Source organism: Mercurialis annua, linkage group LG5 (genome assembly GCF_937616625.2).
Source record: "Mercurialis annua linkage group LG5, ddMerAnnu1.2, whole genome shotgun sequence".
NCBI lineage: Eukaryota > Viridiplantae > Streptophyta > Magnoliopsida > Malpighiales > Euphorbiaceae > Mercurialis > Mercurialis annua.
The window spans coordinates 15,302,996-15,322,142 of record NC_065574.1 but is presented as its reverse complement, the minus strand read 5'-3'; the positions used below and the strand labels follow the sequence as shown (position 1 = coordinate 15,322,142).

The 19,147-nt window shown below is 35.7% G+C and overlaps 5 protein-coding genes across 5 annotated transcripts; 2 read left to right on the top strand and 3 right to left on the bottom strand.

Moving 5' to 3' along the window:
* Positions 1-2,086: 2,086 nt before the first annotated feature.
* Positions 2,087-3,886, bottom strand: LOC126680042 (protein UNUSUAL FLORAL ORGANS). The gene has a single exon (XM_050375078.1). The coding sequence runs from the start codon at positions 3,581-3,583 to the stop codon at positions 2,258-2,260; it is 1,326 nt and encodes a 441-aa protein (XP_050231035.1). The 5' UTR covers positions 3,584-3,886; the 3' UTR covers positions 2,087-2,257.
* Positions 3,887-7,736: 3,850 nt separating this feature from the next.
* LOC126681548 (protein MAIN-LIKE 1-like) lies at positions 7,737-8,933 on the top strand. The gene is made up of 3 exons (XM_050377098.2): positions 7,737-7,822; positions 7,910-8,329; positions 8,425-8,933. Exons 2-3 carry the CDS (start codon positions 8,173-8,175, stop codon positions 8,931-8,933), a joined length of 666 nt encoding a protein of 221 aa, XP_050233055.1. The 5' UTR covers positions 7,737-7,822; positions 7,910-8,172.
* Positions 8,934-9,247: 314 nt separating this feature from the next.
* Positions 9,248-9,818, top strand: LOC126680044 (uncharacterized). Its single transcript, XM_050375079.2, has 2 exons — positions 9,248-9,476; positions 9,559-9,818. Exons 1-2 carry the CDS (start codon positions 9,270-9,272, stop codon positions 9,709-9,711), a joined length of 360 nt encoding a protein of 119 aa, XP_050231036.1. The 5' UTR covers positions 9,248-9,269; the 3' UTR covers positions 9,712-9,818.
* Positions 9,819-10,241: 423 nt separating this feature from the next.
* LOC126681544 (uncharacterized) lies at positions 10,242-12,276 on the bottom strand. The gene is made up of 4 exons (XM_050377094.1): positions 11,684-12,276; positions 11,372-11,595; positions 10,928-11,293; positions 10,242-10,846 (listed from the first exon to the last, which is right to left on the bottom strand). The coding sequence occupies exons 1-4, from the start codon at positions 12,274-12,276 to the stop codon at positions 10,242-10,244; spliced, it is 1,788 nt and encodes a 595-aa protein (XP_050233051.1).
* A 10-nt stretch (positions 12,277-12,286) lies between these two features.
* LOC126681542 (uncharacterized) lies at positions 12,287-13,018 on the bottom strand. Its single transcript, XM_050377091.2, has one exon. The coding sequence runs from the start codon at positions 13,016-13,018 to the stop codon at positions 12,287-12,289; it is 732 nt and encodes a 243-aa protein (XP_050233048.1).
* Positions 13,019-19,147: the final 6,129 nt, after the last annotated feature.

Genomic DNA, 19,147 nt, shown 5'->3' with positions numbered 1-19,147 from the left:
CTCTACCCTAAAATTTAAATTTTTGACAATTAAATTAATTAAAGGGTTAATTTCTAAAAAAATCATGAACTTTACACGGAGTTTCATTTTAATCATGACCTTTAAAAGTTGCCATGTAAAGGCACACACTTTGATATTGTTTCAAATTTAAAAATATACAGGGAGTCCGGGTGGAGGTCGCTAGCAACGGCGACAAGGCTTAAAGGTGAGTGAGGTTAGGGATGATGGAAATTAGGTAAATAGTTTGAGTTTCGTTATAGCGATTCAGGGACATTTAGGTATTTTTTTTTAATTTTTGGGGTCTTTTGATGATGTGTCATATGATGTGGATTGTATTTTTTTCAGGTGCCAAATCATCAAAATTAACGACGTCAACCAAAAACTGGACGAAAAGAGTTTAGTGTAGCGTTAAGTCAAAATTCAAGGGGTTACAGGCCAAGAATAAAGGTTAGGAACGTCAGTGGAGACGACGGGTGAAAATAAGCCTAGAGTCAAAGGCTCCCTTCTCTGTTAAACAAGACATGTGGGTTAAAACGAAAATTATATGCTCGAAAACAGATTTAACTTGAGAATTAGATATATTATCCCAACATATAAAATTAATGGAACAAAATATTCATATTACTTTTTAAAGATATGTTCTGGATTTTAATTTTTTTTTCTTCAAATTGTAAGTTAGACTTATCATGTATGTATTAGTTTTTCGCGAACTCAAAAACCAATTGGATTAATTATTTTTGTGATTACTAAACTTCAGTTTTTTTATAAACAGTTATCGAATTATAAAAAATTACAAAAACGATTTTCAAACTATAACTTTTTATAAAACGGTTATCGAGTTATAAAAGGTCACAAAACGATTATCATATTGTTAGATGTCTTGCAAAACAATTATCAATTTGATGCCCGACTGTACATTTTACTGCGTCCGCATCGGTAGGATGGTGTCCACTCAGCAAGCCGACAATCATGTTCCAGTAACCATTTTGTAACATTTTAAATTTCGACAACCTTTTTTTAGAAAAATTATATTTCGATAACCAATTAATATTTTTTTATAACTCAATAATTGTTTTATAAAAAAAACTATAGTTTGATACTAATATTATAATTTTTTATAATCTAATATCCATTTTGTAAAAAACTACAGTCCGATAACTCCAAAAATACTTAACCCGAGAATTATAACTTTTTTTTCTATGATGTTAAAAAACTTGTTTTCTCTAGAAAAAAAACCTCATTCTTCTCTCTAAAAACCTTCGTCTCATCTTAATTTTTTAAAGGGTGGGAGAAGATGATTTCTGATCTTAATCGTCTTCTCTCCGCCCAAGCTATACTTATCTCTATTTTATATTTTTTTCCTTAAAAAAATCGCTCTATTTAGATTTTTTTTTTTGTGTTTGAATGAAGTTTTTTTTAGATGTATTTAATCTATATTTTTGTAAGATATATTAAAGATGAAGATCAGAGAGTTAGGATTCAATGTATCAAACGGATCGTACTAGGATCTATATGAAAGACGAGACTTAAAAAGTTTGAAGATTCAAGATTAAGCGGTTTTAAAATCGTATTTTCAATATTGGAATCATATATGAATTTAGGTAACATTTTGATAGTTGAAAAAGCCATATTCGATAACTGTATTAACAGCTCTCATCATTATCTTAGAATAGTTCTTTGAATTTGTTGAGAAACCGTTCATATTTGTAATTTTTATTAACATTATGGAAGCTTTAGTCTTCGAAGAAAAAAAATTGTTTCAGTAAAAGCCTTTTGTATTTGGAAAGAAAAAGCTAGACATCAACTCAAAATTAATTCATTGAACTAATTTTTATATCATAAATTTTTTTTACCTTTAATGTAAATGAAGTGATGTGAAAAAAATATTGTATCTCAGATATCATAATCAATACAATTTAGACAGAAAGTGATTGTCATGATGAGAAACAAAAGTTAATGTCGAGTGTCTAAATAGAAATAAACTAAAACAAAATATATGACCCATAATTGCTCAGCAGATATAGTTGATTATCTTGCAAAAACATGATCCTGCCAGTCTTGTGAAAATTAAAGTTCAACAGTGAAATTAATAATTAGTTAGCTAGAAGCATAAGATAAACTAGATTTTGATCATACAAAACTACATTAAACATATGAACACTAGCAATTAATCCACACAACAAACACAATCTCATGATCATATACTCCATAAACTCCTGGAAATACTAAACCCTAGCTAGCCAAACTGAGTCCTATACTAGCCACTAAAGGACTGAAATGGAAGTGTTAACTGATGAAGAAGTGCAGTAACTGGAACAGCCAGCTTAGGCTCATAAGCAAAACCATGCAGTTCACCATCATCGTCTCCACTACTACTCATTACATAAGGACATGGAGGAATCCATTGCCACATTTTCCTGCAAATGTCAAACAGCAAAGACTTGTCCGATCCTCTGATCATAATCGCAATGAACTCGCCATGTCCAACACAGTTAAATCCACGGCCTCCTTCAAGATCTGAAAACTGAACATAAAGTTGCTGAGGCATTCTTTCAATCTCTACCCATGTTGCTCCACAAGGCTGCAAACTCCATAGCCTCAAGCTTTTGGGGACATTTAGTTTACTTTTCTCCACTGCTGCCACCATTATTAGCTTCCCTCTGCTCTCAACTAAGCTCGGCGAGCGTAGAAATCTTCGCATCGGAGCTTGAATCTTAATCCAGTTGTTTGCTGTTATGTCATAAGCTAAAACACTGAATGGATTATAGTTCATGCAGTAGAATTTGTTGGCAGCGAATATCATTTGACCTGACTCAAGACTACACAGTCTTGGTAGAGCAGAAGTAGTACCCCAGAGTGAGTAAAATCCATTTGCGTCAATATGAAAGCTTTCAGTCGACAGATTCTTGACTGCATATGGAGAAATCAGGTCATCTCCTGCAACAGCTACATCAATGGAGGATAGGCCGACTGTTAAGCCAATTGAAGGAAAGAGACGCGGTCTTAAAGTGGGTGGCAACTGAGAAAAAGACCCGACAAGCGGATTACAAAGAATCAGACTCTTGGTTCCAGCTTCATCTGAAACCCAACATATCAAGCCACCGGAAGAAGCAGCCGGAGACAGCCCATTAGGAATGAGACCGAAGGAAATTCTATACCATGCAGTTTCATACGGGTCAAAGAGGAACCCTTCAGAAATGGTTCTACTCTGGCCATTATTAACAGCAGGTCTGGAACAGCTGTTAGTGTAAATATGGCTGTTGTTAAGGGTTTTATGCTTGAAGAAGAGAAACCAGTGGCGACGAGGGGACACTTGGATATAGAGTTCAAGAAAGGAGTTTGAAAACAAGAGAGCATACCATCTTTTGCAAACGGATCGAGCTCGAAAGAAGGCCGGAGGTGGAAGAAAAGCAATGACACGATCAACAAGTCTCAGCGGGAGTTTGCTCCATATTCGAGTGTCCATCCAAGAACTGGTGAGTCTGCTAGTTGAAGCATTTCTATGATTACTACTACTACTACTAGTAGTAGCAGTAAAAGTGTAGGCAAAAGGTATGGAAATTGGAGCATTAAAAGCCTCCATATTACAAGTTTTTGGTTTGAAAGTTGTGTGTGAAAATTAGAGCAAGAAAAAGGAAACTAAAATGGAAAGAACCAAAAGTTTGTTTATGGAATGCTAAGCTGCACCAGGGAGTAGTAGCAATCAGCTGGTTAGGTTTTGTGAAGTTTAATAAGTTACGGTAAAAGGACAAGAGAAAAGTAGAAGTAATTTGTGTGTGAATAAGGTTTTGTGGGTTTATATAGGAAAAAAGTATAACTTTAAATTGTGTTTGGCAGTGATGATTTTGATGGTTCTATCCATCAGTTCAGTGTTTTCTTGTCAAGGCCGAGGAAGGTTGTGCAGAGGATGAAATATAATTGTGCTACTAGCCACCACTTATTTATATTTAAACTATATTTTCACTATCTAACCTCACTTCAACTAGATGCACCAAATCCAATTACTCGCATTTTGGAGTGGGACAAAACAAAATAACAAAACAAACACCATGTACTTGTTAAGGAAATAAATAATCAAATAATTGTGTGTAAGCATTGGTCGGTTCGGTTCGTTGGAAAATTTTTCGGTTTTTTCGGTTTTTTCGGCTTGGAAATTTCCCGAACCGAACTTTTAGTTTGGAAGTAAAAAAATCGAACCGAACCAAACCGAAATATTTCGGTTCGGTTCGGTTCGGTTAAAATCGAATTTAATTACTTTTTCTATTTTTTTAATTTTTTATTAAAATTAATTCAAATATTAAATAATTAGAGTCTAATATACTTTCATATATGTTTAAATAGCAATTATTAATTCATATATCAACAATAATAAAGATATAAAGACAAAAAACATATAAATATGAGTATATATGTGTTTCCCTGTTTTTTAAGAAAACGGTTGGTGCCTTTGAAGTGTGTGCGGGCGTGCCAGAGGTTGGACCTCAAATTGAAATTAAAAATTGATCAAGCGATTGTGACAGATTTTCAAAGGACGTAAAAAATCTAAACGTTCGTAAAGAAAAACTCCTAGAGAAACTTTGAAAACAAGAATAAACTTCTGCAATTAAAATCTAAAATTCAACACTGTAAATGAACTGCTGCTGAAATAATGTTTAAAAACAAAAGATTGAAATTGCGAAAGCTGTAAAGCGTTTACAAAGGATTGCATAAAATAAAAACTTTTGGTGTTGATAATCTCCTGAGAGTATTGAGTTTTTGTTGAATTTGGCTGGGGTTCAAATCGTCGTCTTCTTCTCCCTTTTATAGCGTCTGTGGAAACTGCCGGGTGATAACTGCCTCTTTAACTGCCCACGTTTTCACAACGCTTCCCACTTCTAAAAAATGCTCCTGAAACATTGCTTTACAAAAAGCACGTGACTTCCTGGACCTTGGCCAATTAAACTTCTGAGCTTCTTCTTCTAACGGACTTCTGGCCTTTTGATTCTGAAATTCTCTTTTACTCCAAGATCAGGTTAAGGTCAAAAACAAACCTCTGAGATTAACTTCTCAATGTCAAATCTCTTGGGATTATGAAAATCAAATCTCTTGGAATTAACTTCTGACAGTCAAATCTCTTGGAATTAACTTCTGACAGTCAAATCTCTTGTAATTAACTTTTACAGTCGAATCTCTTGGAAATCTCTTGGAAAAGTCAAATCTCTTGGAAATCTCTTGAAAAAGTCAAATCTCTTGAAAATCTCTTGGAAAAGTCAAATCTCTTGAAATTATTTTCTCCAAAGTCAAATCTCTTGAAATTAATTTCTCCACGTAGCTTTTTGTATCTTTTTAATAGAATATGGGCTTTATGACCTTCGGGTCATATTTTTAATTTTGGCGTAAACAATATGTATATTATTTTTAAAAAAGTTATATATTTTATATTAAACTTCGGTTCATTCGGTTTTTTTTGGTTTTTCGGTTTTCAAAACACCTAAACCGAACCGAACACCGAACTCCGAACTTTACGTAAAGTAGGAACCGAACCAAACCGTTTCACCGAAAAACCGAACCAAACAACAAAGTTCGGTTCGGTTCGGTTCGGTTTTTCGGTCTGGTTCAGTTCTTGCTCAGCCCTAATTGTGTGTGTCGAGATATGGTCTACAGTTAGAAATATTACAATTCAATATAAAATTGGTAATATAAATTAGTCGGGGTTAAATATTTTTCAGATCACCGACCTATAGAATTTATAATAAACGGTTACCGAGTTATAAAAATTTACAAAATGGTTATCAAACTATAGTATTATTACAAAAGGTTATCGAACTATAAAAAGTTGCAAAATGGTTACCAAACTATAATTACTTTTACAAAACAATTAACGAACTGTTGTTTTTTATTTAAAAAATTATCTTACTATATATATTTTCCTTGTTCATATCATCAATATGGTACCCATTTCTAAAAAAAAATACCCCAATAACCGTTTTGTAATTTTTTATACTTCGGTAACTGTTTCGTAAAAAAGTTATAATTCAATAACAATTTATAATTTTTTTATAATTCGATAACCGATTAATAAAAACACTATAGTTCGCTGACATAAAAAATATTTAATCCTAAATTTGTCTATTCAAAATTTTTGTATTTCTGCTAAATATATCATGATTTTTAATGTTTTTTCATTTTGGTCTATCATCTCCACAACACAACTTTCTATTCCCTTAGCAGCTTGTAAGTTGTTGGTACTCAAATTTCTTAAAATAACTAATCCAGATCATTACTTTTGAGGATTCTGAATTTTAAGATTTTCTAATGATAAAAAAGATGCATGCAAAACCTCTTTCTCCTCTTTAATTGATGTTTGCTTTTAGTTGATTTTATTAAAGTAAAACAATGAGTGATTTGATTTAACGGTGATCAGTAGCCAGTCAACTTCCATAGCCATTATGGTTACTCTAATCTAGAGTTGACATTTGTTTTTTAAAACATGGGTGAGGATAATAATTCTTGTGGACTACTATTTACCGCCCCAAATTACTACCCACCGCCCCAATTTTGACCAAACTACCCCTAATCCTTTTTCAACTCAAAAAACAAAAAAACCATCCTCTCAACTTCCTCTCAAACCAAAATTCTCTAAAATCCATTACAAAATCTCAAGCAATAATCGGAGCCGATTTATGCCGGAATTGACGAAAGATAAAAGACGGGGACCTCCGGTAAGTAATTTAATTTCAGTTTTAAATTTTTTTAATTTTTTTTTACGGGAACCGGTCATCGTCCGGCGATGGCGATGACCGGTTGCACCATCGCCGGCCGATGGCGATGGTGCAGCAGACCATCGCTGGGCGATGGCGATGGTCTGCTGCACCATCGCCATCGGCCGACGATGGTGCACGCCATCGCTGGGCGATGGCGATGGTCCAGCAGACCATCGCCATCGCCCAGCGATGGTCTGCCAGACCTTCGCCATCGCCGGGCGATGGTGCAGGCCGTCGCCTGGCGATGGTGCAGGCCGTCGCCGGCGATGGCCAGGACCCGCCGGATGGCCAGGCCGCCGCCGCCGTCCGAGGGCCGTAAATCGATTTAAATTATTTTTATATATATTTTTTAATTTAAAAAATTAAAATTAATCGATTTAATAAATAATGAAATAACCTAATAATTAATTAAAAAAAAATTAATTGAAAAATACAATTAAATTTTATTAGTTATAGGTGTAATTAAATTAAATTTTATTAGTTATAGGTGTAGTTAAATTAAATTTTAGTAGTACAATTTTAGGTTGTATAATATAATTTTTTATTTAATTAAATTTTATTATATAGATTTAATTAAATTTAATTTTGATAGTGATATTATTTTAGGTTTTAAGAAATAATCTTTAATTTTACGGACTAAATAAATTTAGGTATTTACAATTTAGAATTTTATTAATATATTTTTATTTGCTTAAGTTTAATAGTATAATTTAATTAATATTATTGTTTGTAAAATTGATAATTGCAGAAAGAAGGACCCGGTAATGGTGGCAGGGGAAAGAGTAAGCCTATTATAGCTGAAGCTGATTTTGAGGAGTCGGGACAGCGAAATGTTCGAAAGCGTGGTGTGAGTGCCTCAGTCCGACGACACAAGAAGGGGGCTCCTGCTATTGAGGGAGCTAGTGAGACGCCAATCGATGATCAGATACAGGATGATCGGATGGAGGATGATGACATGGAAGACCGCCGGATAGACGATGCTGATTTTGAGACTTCTGAGGACGAGAGTTCAGGACCAATCGTGAACATTCGACGGAAAAAGGGGAAAGATGGACGGTTTATTGCTGAAACGTCATCAGGTAAATAAAATTTAATTATTTCATTAATTTAATAATAATAGTTAAAAGATATTAAATTTATGTTAATTATTGTAATTGTAATTTCAGTGACGAGTAGAAGAGCCAGGACTGAAATACCTGCTTGGACTGTTAGTGATCCAGTGCCAGGTGGACCTGAGGACGGGAGTATTATTCCCAGTTTCCTTGGACATGTCGCTTATGGAATATGGACAGGGAAGGAGGAGTGAGGCACTCTGAAGTGTCAGAGTAGACATGCAGTTTGTAAGAGGCTGTCAGCATGGCATCATGACGCCTCAGACGAGGTCAAACACCTGATAGCCGAGAGTGGTTTGGGGCATCTCCCTGATATTATGTTCAGTCACTTGGATATTCCGCTCCTTTCTGCATTTGTGGAGCGATGGCAGCCTGATACTAACTCTTTTCACCTGCCATTCGGGGAGATGACCATTACACTGCATGACGTGTGGATTATTCTCCGTATTCCTGTGGACGGAAAAGTGGTTTCAGGTAAATTTTACTATATTTTTGTTTAAATTACATATTCATTTTAATAATTTATTTTGTATTCCTTAAAATAATACATGGCTGGAATATGTTTTCAGATAAGCCCGGGAAACAGTTGTTGCTTGCCTCCTGTGTAGAGATTTTAGGGATCTCTATGGATGACTTGTTAGCTAATTCGACGAAGCATTATGAAAATGGAGGGGTTCTGATTGAGTCCATTTTTAGGAATTGTGGACGGGGTTTGAGTGCTGAGGTTGAGGCAATAGCGTGGATGTGGCTGACGCTAGGTTGCACTCTTTTCGTCGAAAAGACTGGCCACCGGGTTAAACCAGCCTGTCTTTGGGAGGTTAGGGATGGAGTCGCAGACACGAAGGATTATTCTTGGGGTTCTGCTACACTGGCCTATTTATTTCGTCAGTTAGGAATCGCCTCCAGAGGCGACTGTCACGGTTTGTCTGGGTGTCTGACACTTCTCCAGGCTTGGATATACGAGTATTTTCCATGTTTCAGACCCCAGCGAGATAGGCTGATTACAGAGATTGGCACTCCTCGAGCGTGTAGTTGGAGTGTATCCGGGACAGAGTGCACAGAGATCCGGCTTCAGTAATTGCGTGCCCGCATACACAGTTTGACTGCCGACGAGGTATGTTGAATTTAATTGTATAGTTCAATTTTCTATATTTAGTTGAATTAAATTAACATGTTATTTTTTAATAATTTTATATATTTTGGGCAGGTGTCGTGGCTTCCCTTTGGTGGTGACCCTGCTGCAGTCCTTCAGCGGACTGCTTACATGGGTTGGATAGTGTACAGGGACATTGTTGAGCCGTACATGTCCGCCAGATTTGTACGTCAGCTGGGGTATGTGCAGAGCAATACCGTCGCCTATTCTTCGGCCGGAAAAGGCCGTTAGGGCGTGGATTCAAAGTTGTACAATGTGGAGATGGCTCAGATTGGTGCGGTCGACGGCTGGCAGGGTTTTCCTATGACTTGCATGCTTCCTTTGACGTTGCTCGAGCCAGCCACTGTTCTTGCTGGAGCTTGCCATCCCGCGTACTTGGAGTGGTACGCACGATTTTCCCACCCGCAGGTCCTTAGCTCTGACGTTACAGCTTCACGAGGCCGTCCTTCTCGCTCCAACATTGATTATGTAAGTCTTTATTAACTTAGTAATTAATATATATATATATATTTAATTGTTTAACTGATCTTAATTTACTTTCCTTTTGTAGTGGGTAAATCGTTTCAGTTCCCTGAGCCAGAGAAATCTCACGCGTATCACTGCGGCTAGTGCGCCGTTTGCCATTCCGGAGATAGATCATAGCATATCTGAGTCGACCACTGACTTGGAGCGACTCATTGCAGACTGGCGGCTGGCAGATTGAGATTATTGTTTTTAGTACTCTATTATATTATGGTTTTTTTTATTTTGTTTGTTGTACTACATATTAAGTGATGTTTTTTAGTACTCTATTATGTTATGTTTTTTTTTTTGTTTTTTTTTGCAACAATTTATATCTAAACATTTGGCAGCACTTCCTCTATACTACTAGCGTAATACATATATAGCATCAATCCCAACCTAAAAACACATTATTTTGAAAAATATAATTTTTAGCAACAAATTCTAACAAAAATTCGGCAGCATTTCCTCTATAATAGTAGCATCACCCATTTTCAGGGACTTCCTGTAAAACACAAATACATATATATTTGCCAACAACACCAACCAAAAAACACATATTATATTTACAGAGTATTTTTAGCAACAAATTCTAACAAAAATTCGGCAGCATTTCCTCTATAATAGTAGCATCACCCATTTTCAGGGACTTCCTGTAAAACAAAAATACATATATATATTTGCCAACAACACCAACCAAATGTATTACTAAGTAAAACAAGTGACACGGCCTCAAACAGAAGCATCTAACAATCTCTGCCATTGCGCTCTCCTGAGAACGTACAATCCCTCCAAATACTCAACGGTAGCATCCCTGTTTGTGAACCACAAGGAGGCAATAGGAGGGACTGGAAAATTATCACATAAATCTAGACGAACAAAATGAGCGTATCTACCCAAAAATAGTATCACTATCTCTCTCAGTGGTCGTGAGTCGATATCAGATGAATGTAAAGGCAGAATTGTACACGTACCAAAACCCCGCTGTGAGTTCGTCGCGCCATTTATGAAAATGACAGCTACATTGAAGAGAGTGGCAATGGGGAACAAGTCATCTATAACCTGCATCCAGTGTTCGCGCCCACATGCCTCCCCTTCCCACCTAATACGTGAAATGGCCGCTTGGATCCCATCACTGCAAAGACCGTCATATAGGCCAGGGTTGCCGGCTAGTTCATTTGCAATGCTTCTTCTTATAAAACCCCACTTGTTTTGATCACCGTATATGTAATCTGCGACAACGCGAAACCCACAGTTCCCGTCGCCATCCACGTCCACATATTTCGTGACAAATGGCAATATGATTCCAGGAATAAGCTCTGAATTCGGGATAAAATCTGCATAAAACATATATTGACATTATTGTTATACACAATATATTAACTTCGCTGCATTATTGTTATAAAAAATATATTTACCTGATGTAGGAGCACTGTAGCCCCGACCTTGTGATGACTTGGCACGGCCACGACCACGACTGTACTCCCAAACACTCGGGTTCCGCTTGGTGGATGTGCTCCCCTTCGGTCTACCTCTCACCGTGCTCTTTACTTCTGGTTCAAGATAAGCAGATTCTTTGGGATGAAGTCGCTCGTTGATAATATGAGATATGTCGCGCACAATAGAGGGATCTTGAGACATCACCTCCTCCACAACCCCGCAAAAGTACCGATGATCCTCTGACTGAAAAGCGGCATAATCGGCTTGTTCTGATGTTTCAACCCCGTCACCGATAACAAGCGTCTTCCAAAATGAATGGATACTGTCCAGACTAATCGGAACACCTGACAATATTATATACGACACTTATATTAGCTTTCAATAAGAACATTACTATCGAAATAAAAAGTATTGCATTGTACCTGCATCAATCACCGCTTTCAGCTCACATGCACACGGAATCTGATGTGTTGTCCTCAGCACACAACCACAACGAACTAGAACATCGCAACTCAACTCTCTCATACGCCTTAGTTCCTTCGCCACTAAATCAAGACAGTAGTGGGACACTTTGTAGGAGACATGGTCGTATGGATAACCTCGTCGATGGACGCCTATAGTCTGTCTGGAGCCCTCGAGTGTTTTCCTGCCAATATAGACAACACACTAAATTAATGATAATGTCAATGTTATTTTTTATTATTAAGAAAATATTAATTATTACAAAAACATACCTAATATCAGTCAACTGGGACTGTATAACGCAGTCCACCTTCGTCCAAACTGTGTCTAGAGCACCGGTACTAGAGTTGAGCCACTGCTTTAGCTGAGCATGTGCACTCTCCACTCTACACGTAGTGGTGTTTCCAAAATGTAAGACTTTGTTTGTCCAACATGATACAAACTTCTCTTTGTGCCCCAACCAAGTACGGTCAAGATATTGCATCACAGCTGGAAACGCTCTAGTCCGCATTTTCACAGTGGTCAAAGCTGCTACGTATTGTTCCTCTGTTTGAGCCTTAATAAGTTTCTTCCACGACCCATTCATGAAAGTATCAGTTATTGCGGTGTCTCTCCCACACAGTTTGAACACTTTGTCTTCTACATCCTTATTTATGTGCCACGTACAAAGAAGATGAGGGGTATGTGGAAATATCTCTTTCACTGGTTTAAGCAGCCCCAACTCTCGATCAGTAAAAATACAAGTTGGTTGTAGGTGGTCGCCAATCAAAAACCTCAACCTTTTCAACACCCATCTGTAACTCCCCTCAGTCTCATCCTTCATAATTGCATATGCAATTAAGAAGTTCTTGTTAGAAGGAGTCATACCGATAATCTCAAAGAAAGGCATGTGGTATTTGGGTCTTATACGTGGAGTCCATACCGATCACCCAGGGGTAAGTTCGGACTAACCGCACGGAGTCAGGATGCGACATGAAAAGATGGGTCAACACACCTGTGCTCTCCTCAGAAAGCGTCCAGTGTAAATAGTTGTGCGTCAGAGCCAAATGAAAAAACTGACCTACCATATCTCTATCCTCAAAGCTGGACTTTCTCAAATTATCTCTGTAATTATAAACTTGTCTTCTTGTAGGGTTGTCAGATGGAAATTTTTCTTGAACAGCCGCTAAAATAGCACACGGCTTAGCTTGTGCCGCACTCATATCCCGCACAATCATTTTGGCCGCAGCGCTCAGTCCGCTCATCTGACGGTGTCCCTCAGGATACACAGCTAACGCATGATTGTGCATACTTGAAATCCCAGACTTCGCAAGAACAGTCCATGTGCCATTAATAAATTTCACCACAATCCTGAAAGGGCATTGGCAGGCCTTCGTCTTCGTATTCTTTCGTGCAAAAGAATCTAAATCTGTGTGCGACCCTCTATATCTCTCACCCCGACAACATCTCAAAAGTTTTACCAACCCCCCTTTCTTGTGAGACGAAATAACCAGCTCAAACCCAATCCGTATAGCAATTCCCTTTGCCCAATTTATTGCTTCGGTATCACTTTCAAACCCGTTTTCATAAAAAAAACCGTTCACTGTAATCGATACCGTCACTGCCATAATCTTCTAAATGAACCTGCAAAACGAAAATAATTGTAACAATTTTCAGAAAAATAAATTAAAATTACACTAGTTAAATAAAATCACAATTATAAAATAACATTAAACACATGAATACAAAAATTCGCTAACAAAAAAAGTTAAATTTAATTGACACTCTAATTAAAAACACTAACAAATAAATAGTAGTCCACATAAAATTTAATTAAAACACTAAACTTATATTATAACTAATAGAATTTAATTGATCTCTAACTAATAAAAATTAATTAATTTAAAGACATTTAATTATTTATTTCATTAATTAAATTCATTAATTAAATTTTTTTATTTTTTTATTTAAATTAAAAAAAATGAAAAATATTGTCCCTCCGGGACGGAATCGTCCCCGAGGGACAATTGATCCATTGGGCCATCGCCCAACGATGGCCCATGGCCGCATGGCTCATCGCCATCATTGGGTGATGGCCCAATGGTCCATCGCCGAAAGATGGCGATGGACCATATGGGCCATCGCCCAAAGATGGCGATGGCCCATGCGGCCATGGGCCATCGTTGGGCGATGGCCCATGCGGCCATGGGCCATTGTTGGGCGATGGACCATTTAAAAATATTTAAAAAAAATTAAAAAAATTTAAAACGAACATAAAATAGATAAAATACCTCGGCAAATCCGGATACGCTAGTTTCGGATGGTGGATATTCGTTTCCCGACGAATTACGAGCGTTATCCGTCATTTTAATCGAATTAGTAAATGTGGACTACTATCATTTGAGAGAACACATTTTTTTTTTTTGGTTCAGAATTTTTTTTTTTACAATAAGGGTAAAATGATAATTTTTGGGGCGGTAGCCAGTAATTTGAGGCGGCGAATAGTAAACCCATAATTCTTTTATATCGATATTTGATGCTTTTTGTTTTTGATTTAAATTATTTATAGACACTTAATTTTTTTAAAAAAAAATTAACCTTCCGAACAAAGATAGATCATCGTTGTAAATTTAGTTGATCAGAACAATTCAATCAGTTGTTATTACATATTTGTAATTTTTTGGATTTTACTAACAAATAGATTTTTTTACCGATTCAACTGTTAATGGTTCCTCGTAGCTCCCTCAAAATTCTGTTTATGATCTTTGACATCAAAATCACGGACTGAGGGACTGCCCATAGATTCGTCGGAAGAATTTGAGTTCGAATAAGTATCGCTAGCGTCATCCAACATGATTGGAATGTCTGATTCCGAGATATGAATTGAAAATTCTGAACCTGCAATTTGAATAGTCATAGACTCCTGGATGAAGGTTTTGGACGTGGAGATCAAAACAGAACCTGTATCGAGCCTTTCTCTAGAAAAAACCAATGGGTGAACTGTTATCGCATCTCCAAAACGATTACCCACCTGCATGAAAAACTTCTCTTCCCATGCGCATAGAGGAATTCCCACAATGTTTAGCCAAACAAATCGAGAAGAGCTGACTGTTGAAGCATCCGTTTGTTTGATTGAAGAAAAGAAGTCCAATAAAGAAGGGAAAGAGATTGACTCAAAGACTTCTTTGGCAACTTTAGATTCAAATTTGATCAACAAATCCATCCCTCCCATAAAAGAAATAGAGCTGAAGGCAATCCCCTTATCTCCCAAGAAAGCTGCTGCCCGTAGAATAGATTGAATATTCCTAACAGAAACTATTACAGAATCCGTTAAAGCAGATAAGGAATCCAATGAAGGGCAGAATGAAAAAGGTGCAACGCGCACAGCCTGTGCGTACGATCGATTATCTCTGAAAGCCGGGTGGAGGATTTCCTTCTGATTTCTAGACGTAGACGCAGAATGCACAGCTTGCCCAGGAGGAATACGGTGACTCTGAGGGTATCGTGACTCGAAAGCCTTAATGCGATAGTAACCTATGTTAACGCTATTAAGGCGTCTCCTGACTGTGGACAAATCTTCCTCGGGATTAGGTCGAAAGAACCCAAATCTTCGATTCCTGACATTCCTTTTCCTAGCTAGTGTTACTCGCCCTGCTACACCAAATTTCAGGAAAGCTTGCTGAAGGTGTATATATGTCCAATCATCCGGAAAATTCTCGAAGTAGAAGACCGTGGAGGGTTGAGAAAACGCCTGGTGAGGTGGGGAGGGTTGAAAACTGGCCGGAGTATGGTGGTTTTTGGTGGTGTTTGGTCTAGGGTTAGGGTTAGGGTTTAGGGAGGAGAGAGACATTGGAAAATCCTGCCAGAAACGTTTCTTCCGTTAAGCGTCTTTTTGTTTTTAGGTTTTCAAAAGGACCGAACGACATCGTTCAGTCCTTTTCTTTTCCAAATATTTTGGCCTTAATAAACATAAAGAATAGCGCTAAATGTACCGTTGTTGTCCCGTTTCAGCTGCTTGAGGAATTAAAAATTATCTTCATTAATCCCACTATACCACCAACTAATCAAACTCTTTACTTAATTAAACCCTTAGTTTATTTCATGAAATTCTCCATTAAAACCATTAAATTTTTATTTACTCCCTAAACTTCTAAACTAAATTATATACTCATTTTTTAAAAAATTCAATCTAATTTCTCTAATTCTAATTTGTTTTTCAAAATCGAAACATCTCTATTTTAAAATAAGTCATTGTAATTGTTTTTGATTTATATGAATAAATTTTATTTATATATTTGTAATTTTATGGAATAACTAAATTGACTTGATTTTTTTAGTTTTTTTCACTTAATTTATTCATGATAAATCAAAAAAGTGATTAGGCTATAATAAGTATGCATTTTAATTATTGATATTTTATTTTATTTTGTTGATAAAAAATTGGTGAATTTTATTATTTAGATATTTTTGTGAATGTTTTAAAAAATAACTTGATGAAAAACAATTAAACTAATTTAATTTAGATTATCGATAACGTTATTATTAAAACACTAAAAAAATGTAAATTTTTGTAATAAAGTAGCTAATTTGAGCACAACTTCGGGAGAAACAGATTTTTGTTAACATTGATAACGAGTCAATTCTACAACACTTTTAAATTATATAGATGAGAAAAATACAATTGTCTCGCCGTGATTGAAACTAATGTAAAAGTCTATTATGATATTTAGTTTTTGTTTTTACAAAATATTGCTAGAAAAAATTCGTTTCGGGTTTAAAACTCTTTAACTTCTTACATAAAATGGTTAGAAAATTTTTTCTCGGTAATATAAATTTTATACAAATAAATTTATATATTTATTAATTACATTAGCCCGGGCTGGAAAAAATTCCTGGTTCCGCCACTGGTTCTATGATTACTACTACTACTACTAGTAGTAGCAGTAAAAGTGTAGGCAAAAGGTATGGAAATTGGAGCATTAAAAGCCTCCATATTACAAGTTTTTGGTTTGAAAGTTGTGTGTGAAAATTAGAGCAAGAAAAAGGAAACTAAAATGGAAAGAACCAAAAGTTTGTTTATGGAATGCTAAGCTGCACCAGGGAGTAGTAGCAATCAGCTGGTTAGGTTTTGTGAAGTTTAATAAGTTACGGTAAAAGGACAAGAGAAAAGTAGAAGTAATTTGTGTGTGAATAAGGTTTTGTGGGTTTATATAGGAAAAAAGTATAACTTTAAATTGTGTTTGGCAGTGATGATTTTGATGGTTCTATCCATCAGTTCAGTGTTTTCTTGTCAAGGCCGAGGAAGGTTGTGCAGAGGATGAAATATAATTGTGCTACTAGCCACCACTTATTTATATTTAAACTATATTTTCACTATCTAACCTCACTTCAACTAGATGCACCAAATCCAATTACTCGCATTTTGGAGTGGGACAAAACAAAATAACAAAACAAACACCATGTACTTGTTAAGGAAATAAATAATCAAATAATTGTGTGTAAGCATTGGTCGGTTCGGTTCGTTGGAAAATTTTTCGGTTTTTTCGGTTTTTTCGGCTTGGAAATTTCCCGAACCGAACTTTTAGTTTGGAAGTAAAAAAATCGAACCGAACCAAACCGAAATATTTCGGTTCGGTTCGGTTCGGTTCGGTTAAAATCGAATTTAATTACTTTTTCTATTTTTTTAATTTTTTATTAAAATTAATTCAAATATTAAATAATTAGAGTCTAATATACTTTCATATATGTTTAAATAGCAATTATTAATTCATATATCAACAATAATAAAGATATAAAGACAAAAAACATATAAATATGAGTATATATGTGTTTCCCTGTTTTTTAAGAAAACGGTTGGTGCCTTTGAAGTGTGTGCGGGCGTGCCAGAGGTTGGACCTCAAATTGAAATTAAAAATTGATCAAGCGATTGTGACAGATTTTCAAAGGACGTAAAAAATCTAAACGTTCGTAAAGAAAAACTCCTAGAGAAACTTTGAAAACAAGAATAAACTTCTGCAATTAAAATCTAAAATTCAACACTGTAAATGAACTGCTGCTGAAATAATGTTTAAAAACAAAAGATTGAAATTGCGAAAGCTGTAAAGCGTTTACAAAGGATTGCATAAAATAAAAACTTTTGGTGTTGATAATCTCCTGAGAGTATTGAGTTTTTGTTGAATTTGGCTGGGGTTCAAATCGTCGTCTTCTTCTCCCTTTTATAGCGTCTGTGAAAACTGCCGGGTGATAACTGCCTCTTTAACTGCCCACGTTTTCACAACGCTTCCCACTTCTAAAAACTGCTCCTGAAACATTGCTTTACAAAAAGCACGTGACTTCCTGGACCTTGGCCAATTAAACTTCTGAGCTTCTTCTTCTAACGGACTTCTGGCCTTTTGATTCTGAAATTCTCTTTTACTCCAAGATCAGGTTAAGGTCAAAAACAAACCTCTGAGATTAACTTCTCAATGTCAAATCTCTTGGGATTATGAAAATCAAATCTCTTGGAATTAACTTCTGACAGTCAAATCTCTTGGAATTAACTTCTGACAATCAAATCTCTTGTAATTAACTTTTACAATCGAATCTCTTGGAAATCTCTTGGAAAAGTCAAATCTCTTGGAAATCTCTTGAAAAAGTCAAATCTCTTGAAAATCTCTTGGAAAAGTCAAATCTCTTGAAATTATTTTCTCCAAAGTCAAATCTCTTGAAATTAATTTCTCCTCGTAGCTTTTTGTATCTTTTTAATAGAATATGGGCTTTATGGCCTTCGGGTCATATTTTTAATTTTGGCGTAAACAATATGTATATTATTTTTAAAAAAGTTATATATTTTATATTAAACTTCGGTTCATTCGGTTTTTTTTTGTTTTTCGGTTTTCAAAACACCTAAACCGAACCGAACACCGAACTCCGAACTTTACGTAAAGTAGGAACCGAACCAAACCGTTTCACCGAAAAACCGAACCAAACAACAAAGTTCGGTTCGGTTCTGTTCGGTTTTTCGGTCTGGTTCAGTTCTTGCTCAGCCCTAATTGTGTGTGTCGAGATATGGTCTACAGTTAGAAATATTACAATTCAATATAAAATTGGTAATATAAATTAGTCGGGGTTAAATATTTTTCAGATCACCGACCTATAGAATTTATAATAAACGGTTACCGAGTTATAAAAATTTACAAAATGGTTATCAAACTATAGTATTATTACAAAAGGTTATCGAACTATAAAAAGTTGCAAAATGGTTACCAAACTATAATTACTTTTACAAAACAATTAACGAACTGTTGTTTTTTATTTAAAAAATTATCTTACTATATATATTTTTCTTGTTCATATCATCAATATGGCACCCATTTCTAAAAAAAATACCCCAATAACCGTTTTGTAATTTTTTATACTTCGGTAACTGTTTCGTAAAAAAGTTATAATTCAATAACAATTTATAATTTTTTTATAATTCGATAACCGATTAATAAAAACACTATAGTTCGCTGGCATAAAAAATATTTAATCCTAAATTTGTCTATTCAAAATTTTTGTATTTCTGCTAAATATATCATGATTTTTAATGTTTTTTCATTTTGGTCTATCATCTCCACAACACAACTTTCTATTCCCTTACGGCTTGTAAGTTGTTGGAACTCAAATTTCTTAAAATAACTAATCCAGATCGTTACTTTTGAGGATACTGAATTTTAAGATTTTCTAATGATAAAAAAGATGCATGCAAAACCCCTTTCTCCTCTTTAATTGATGTT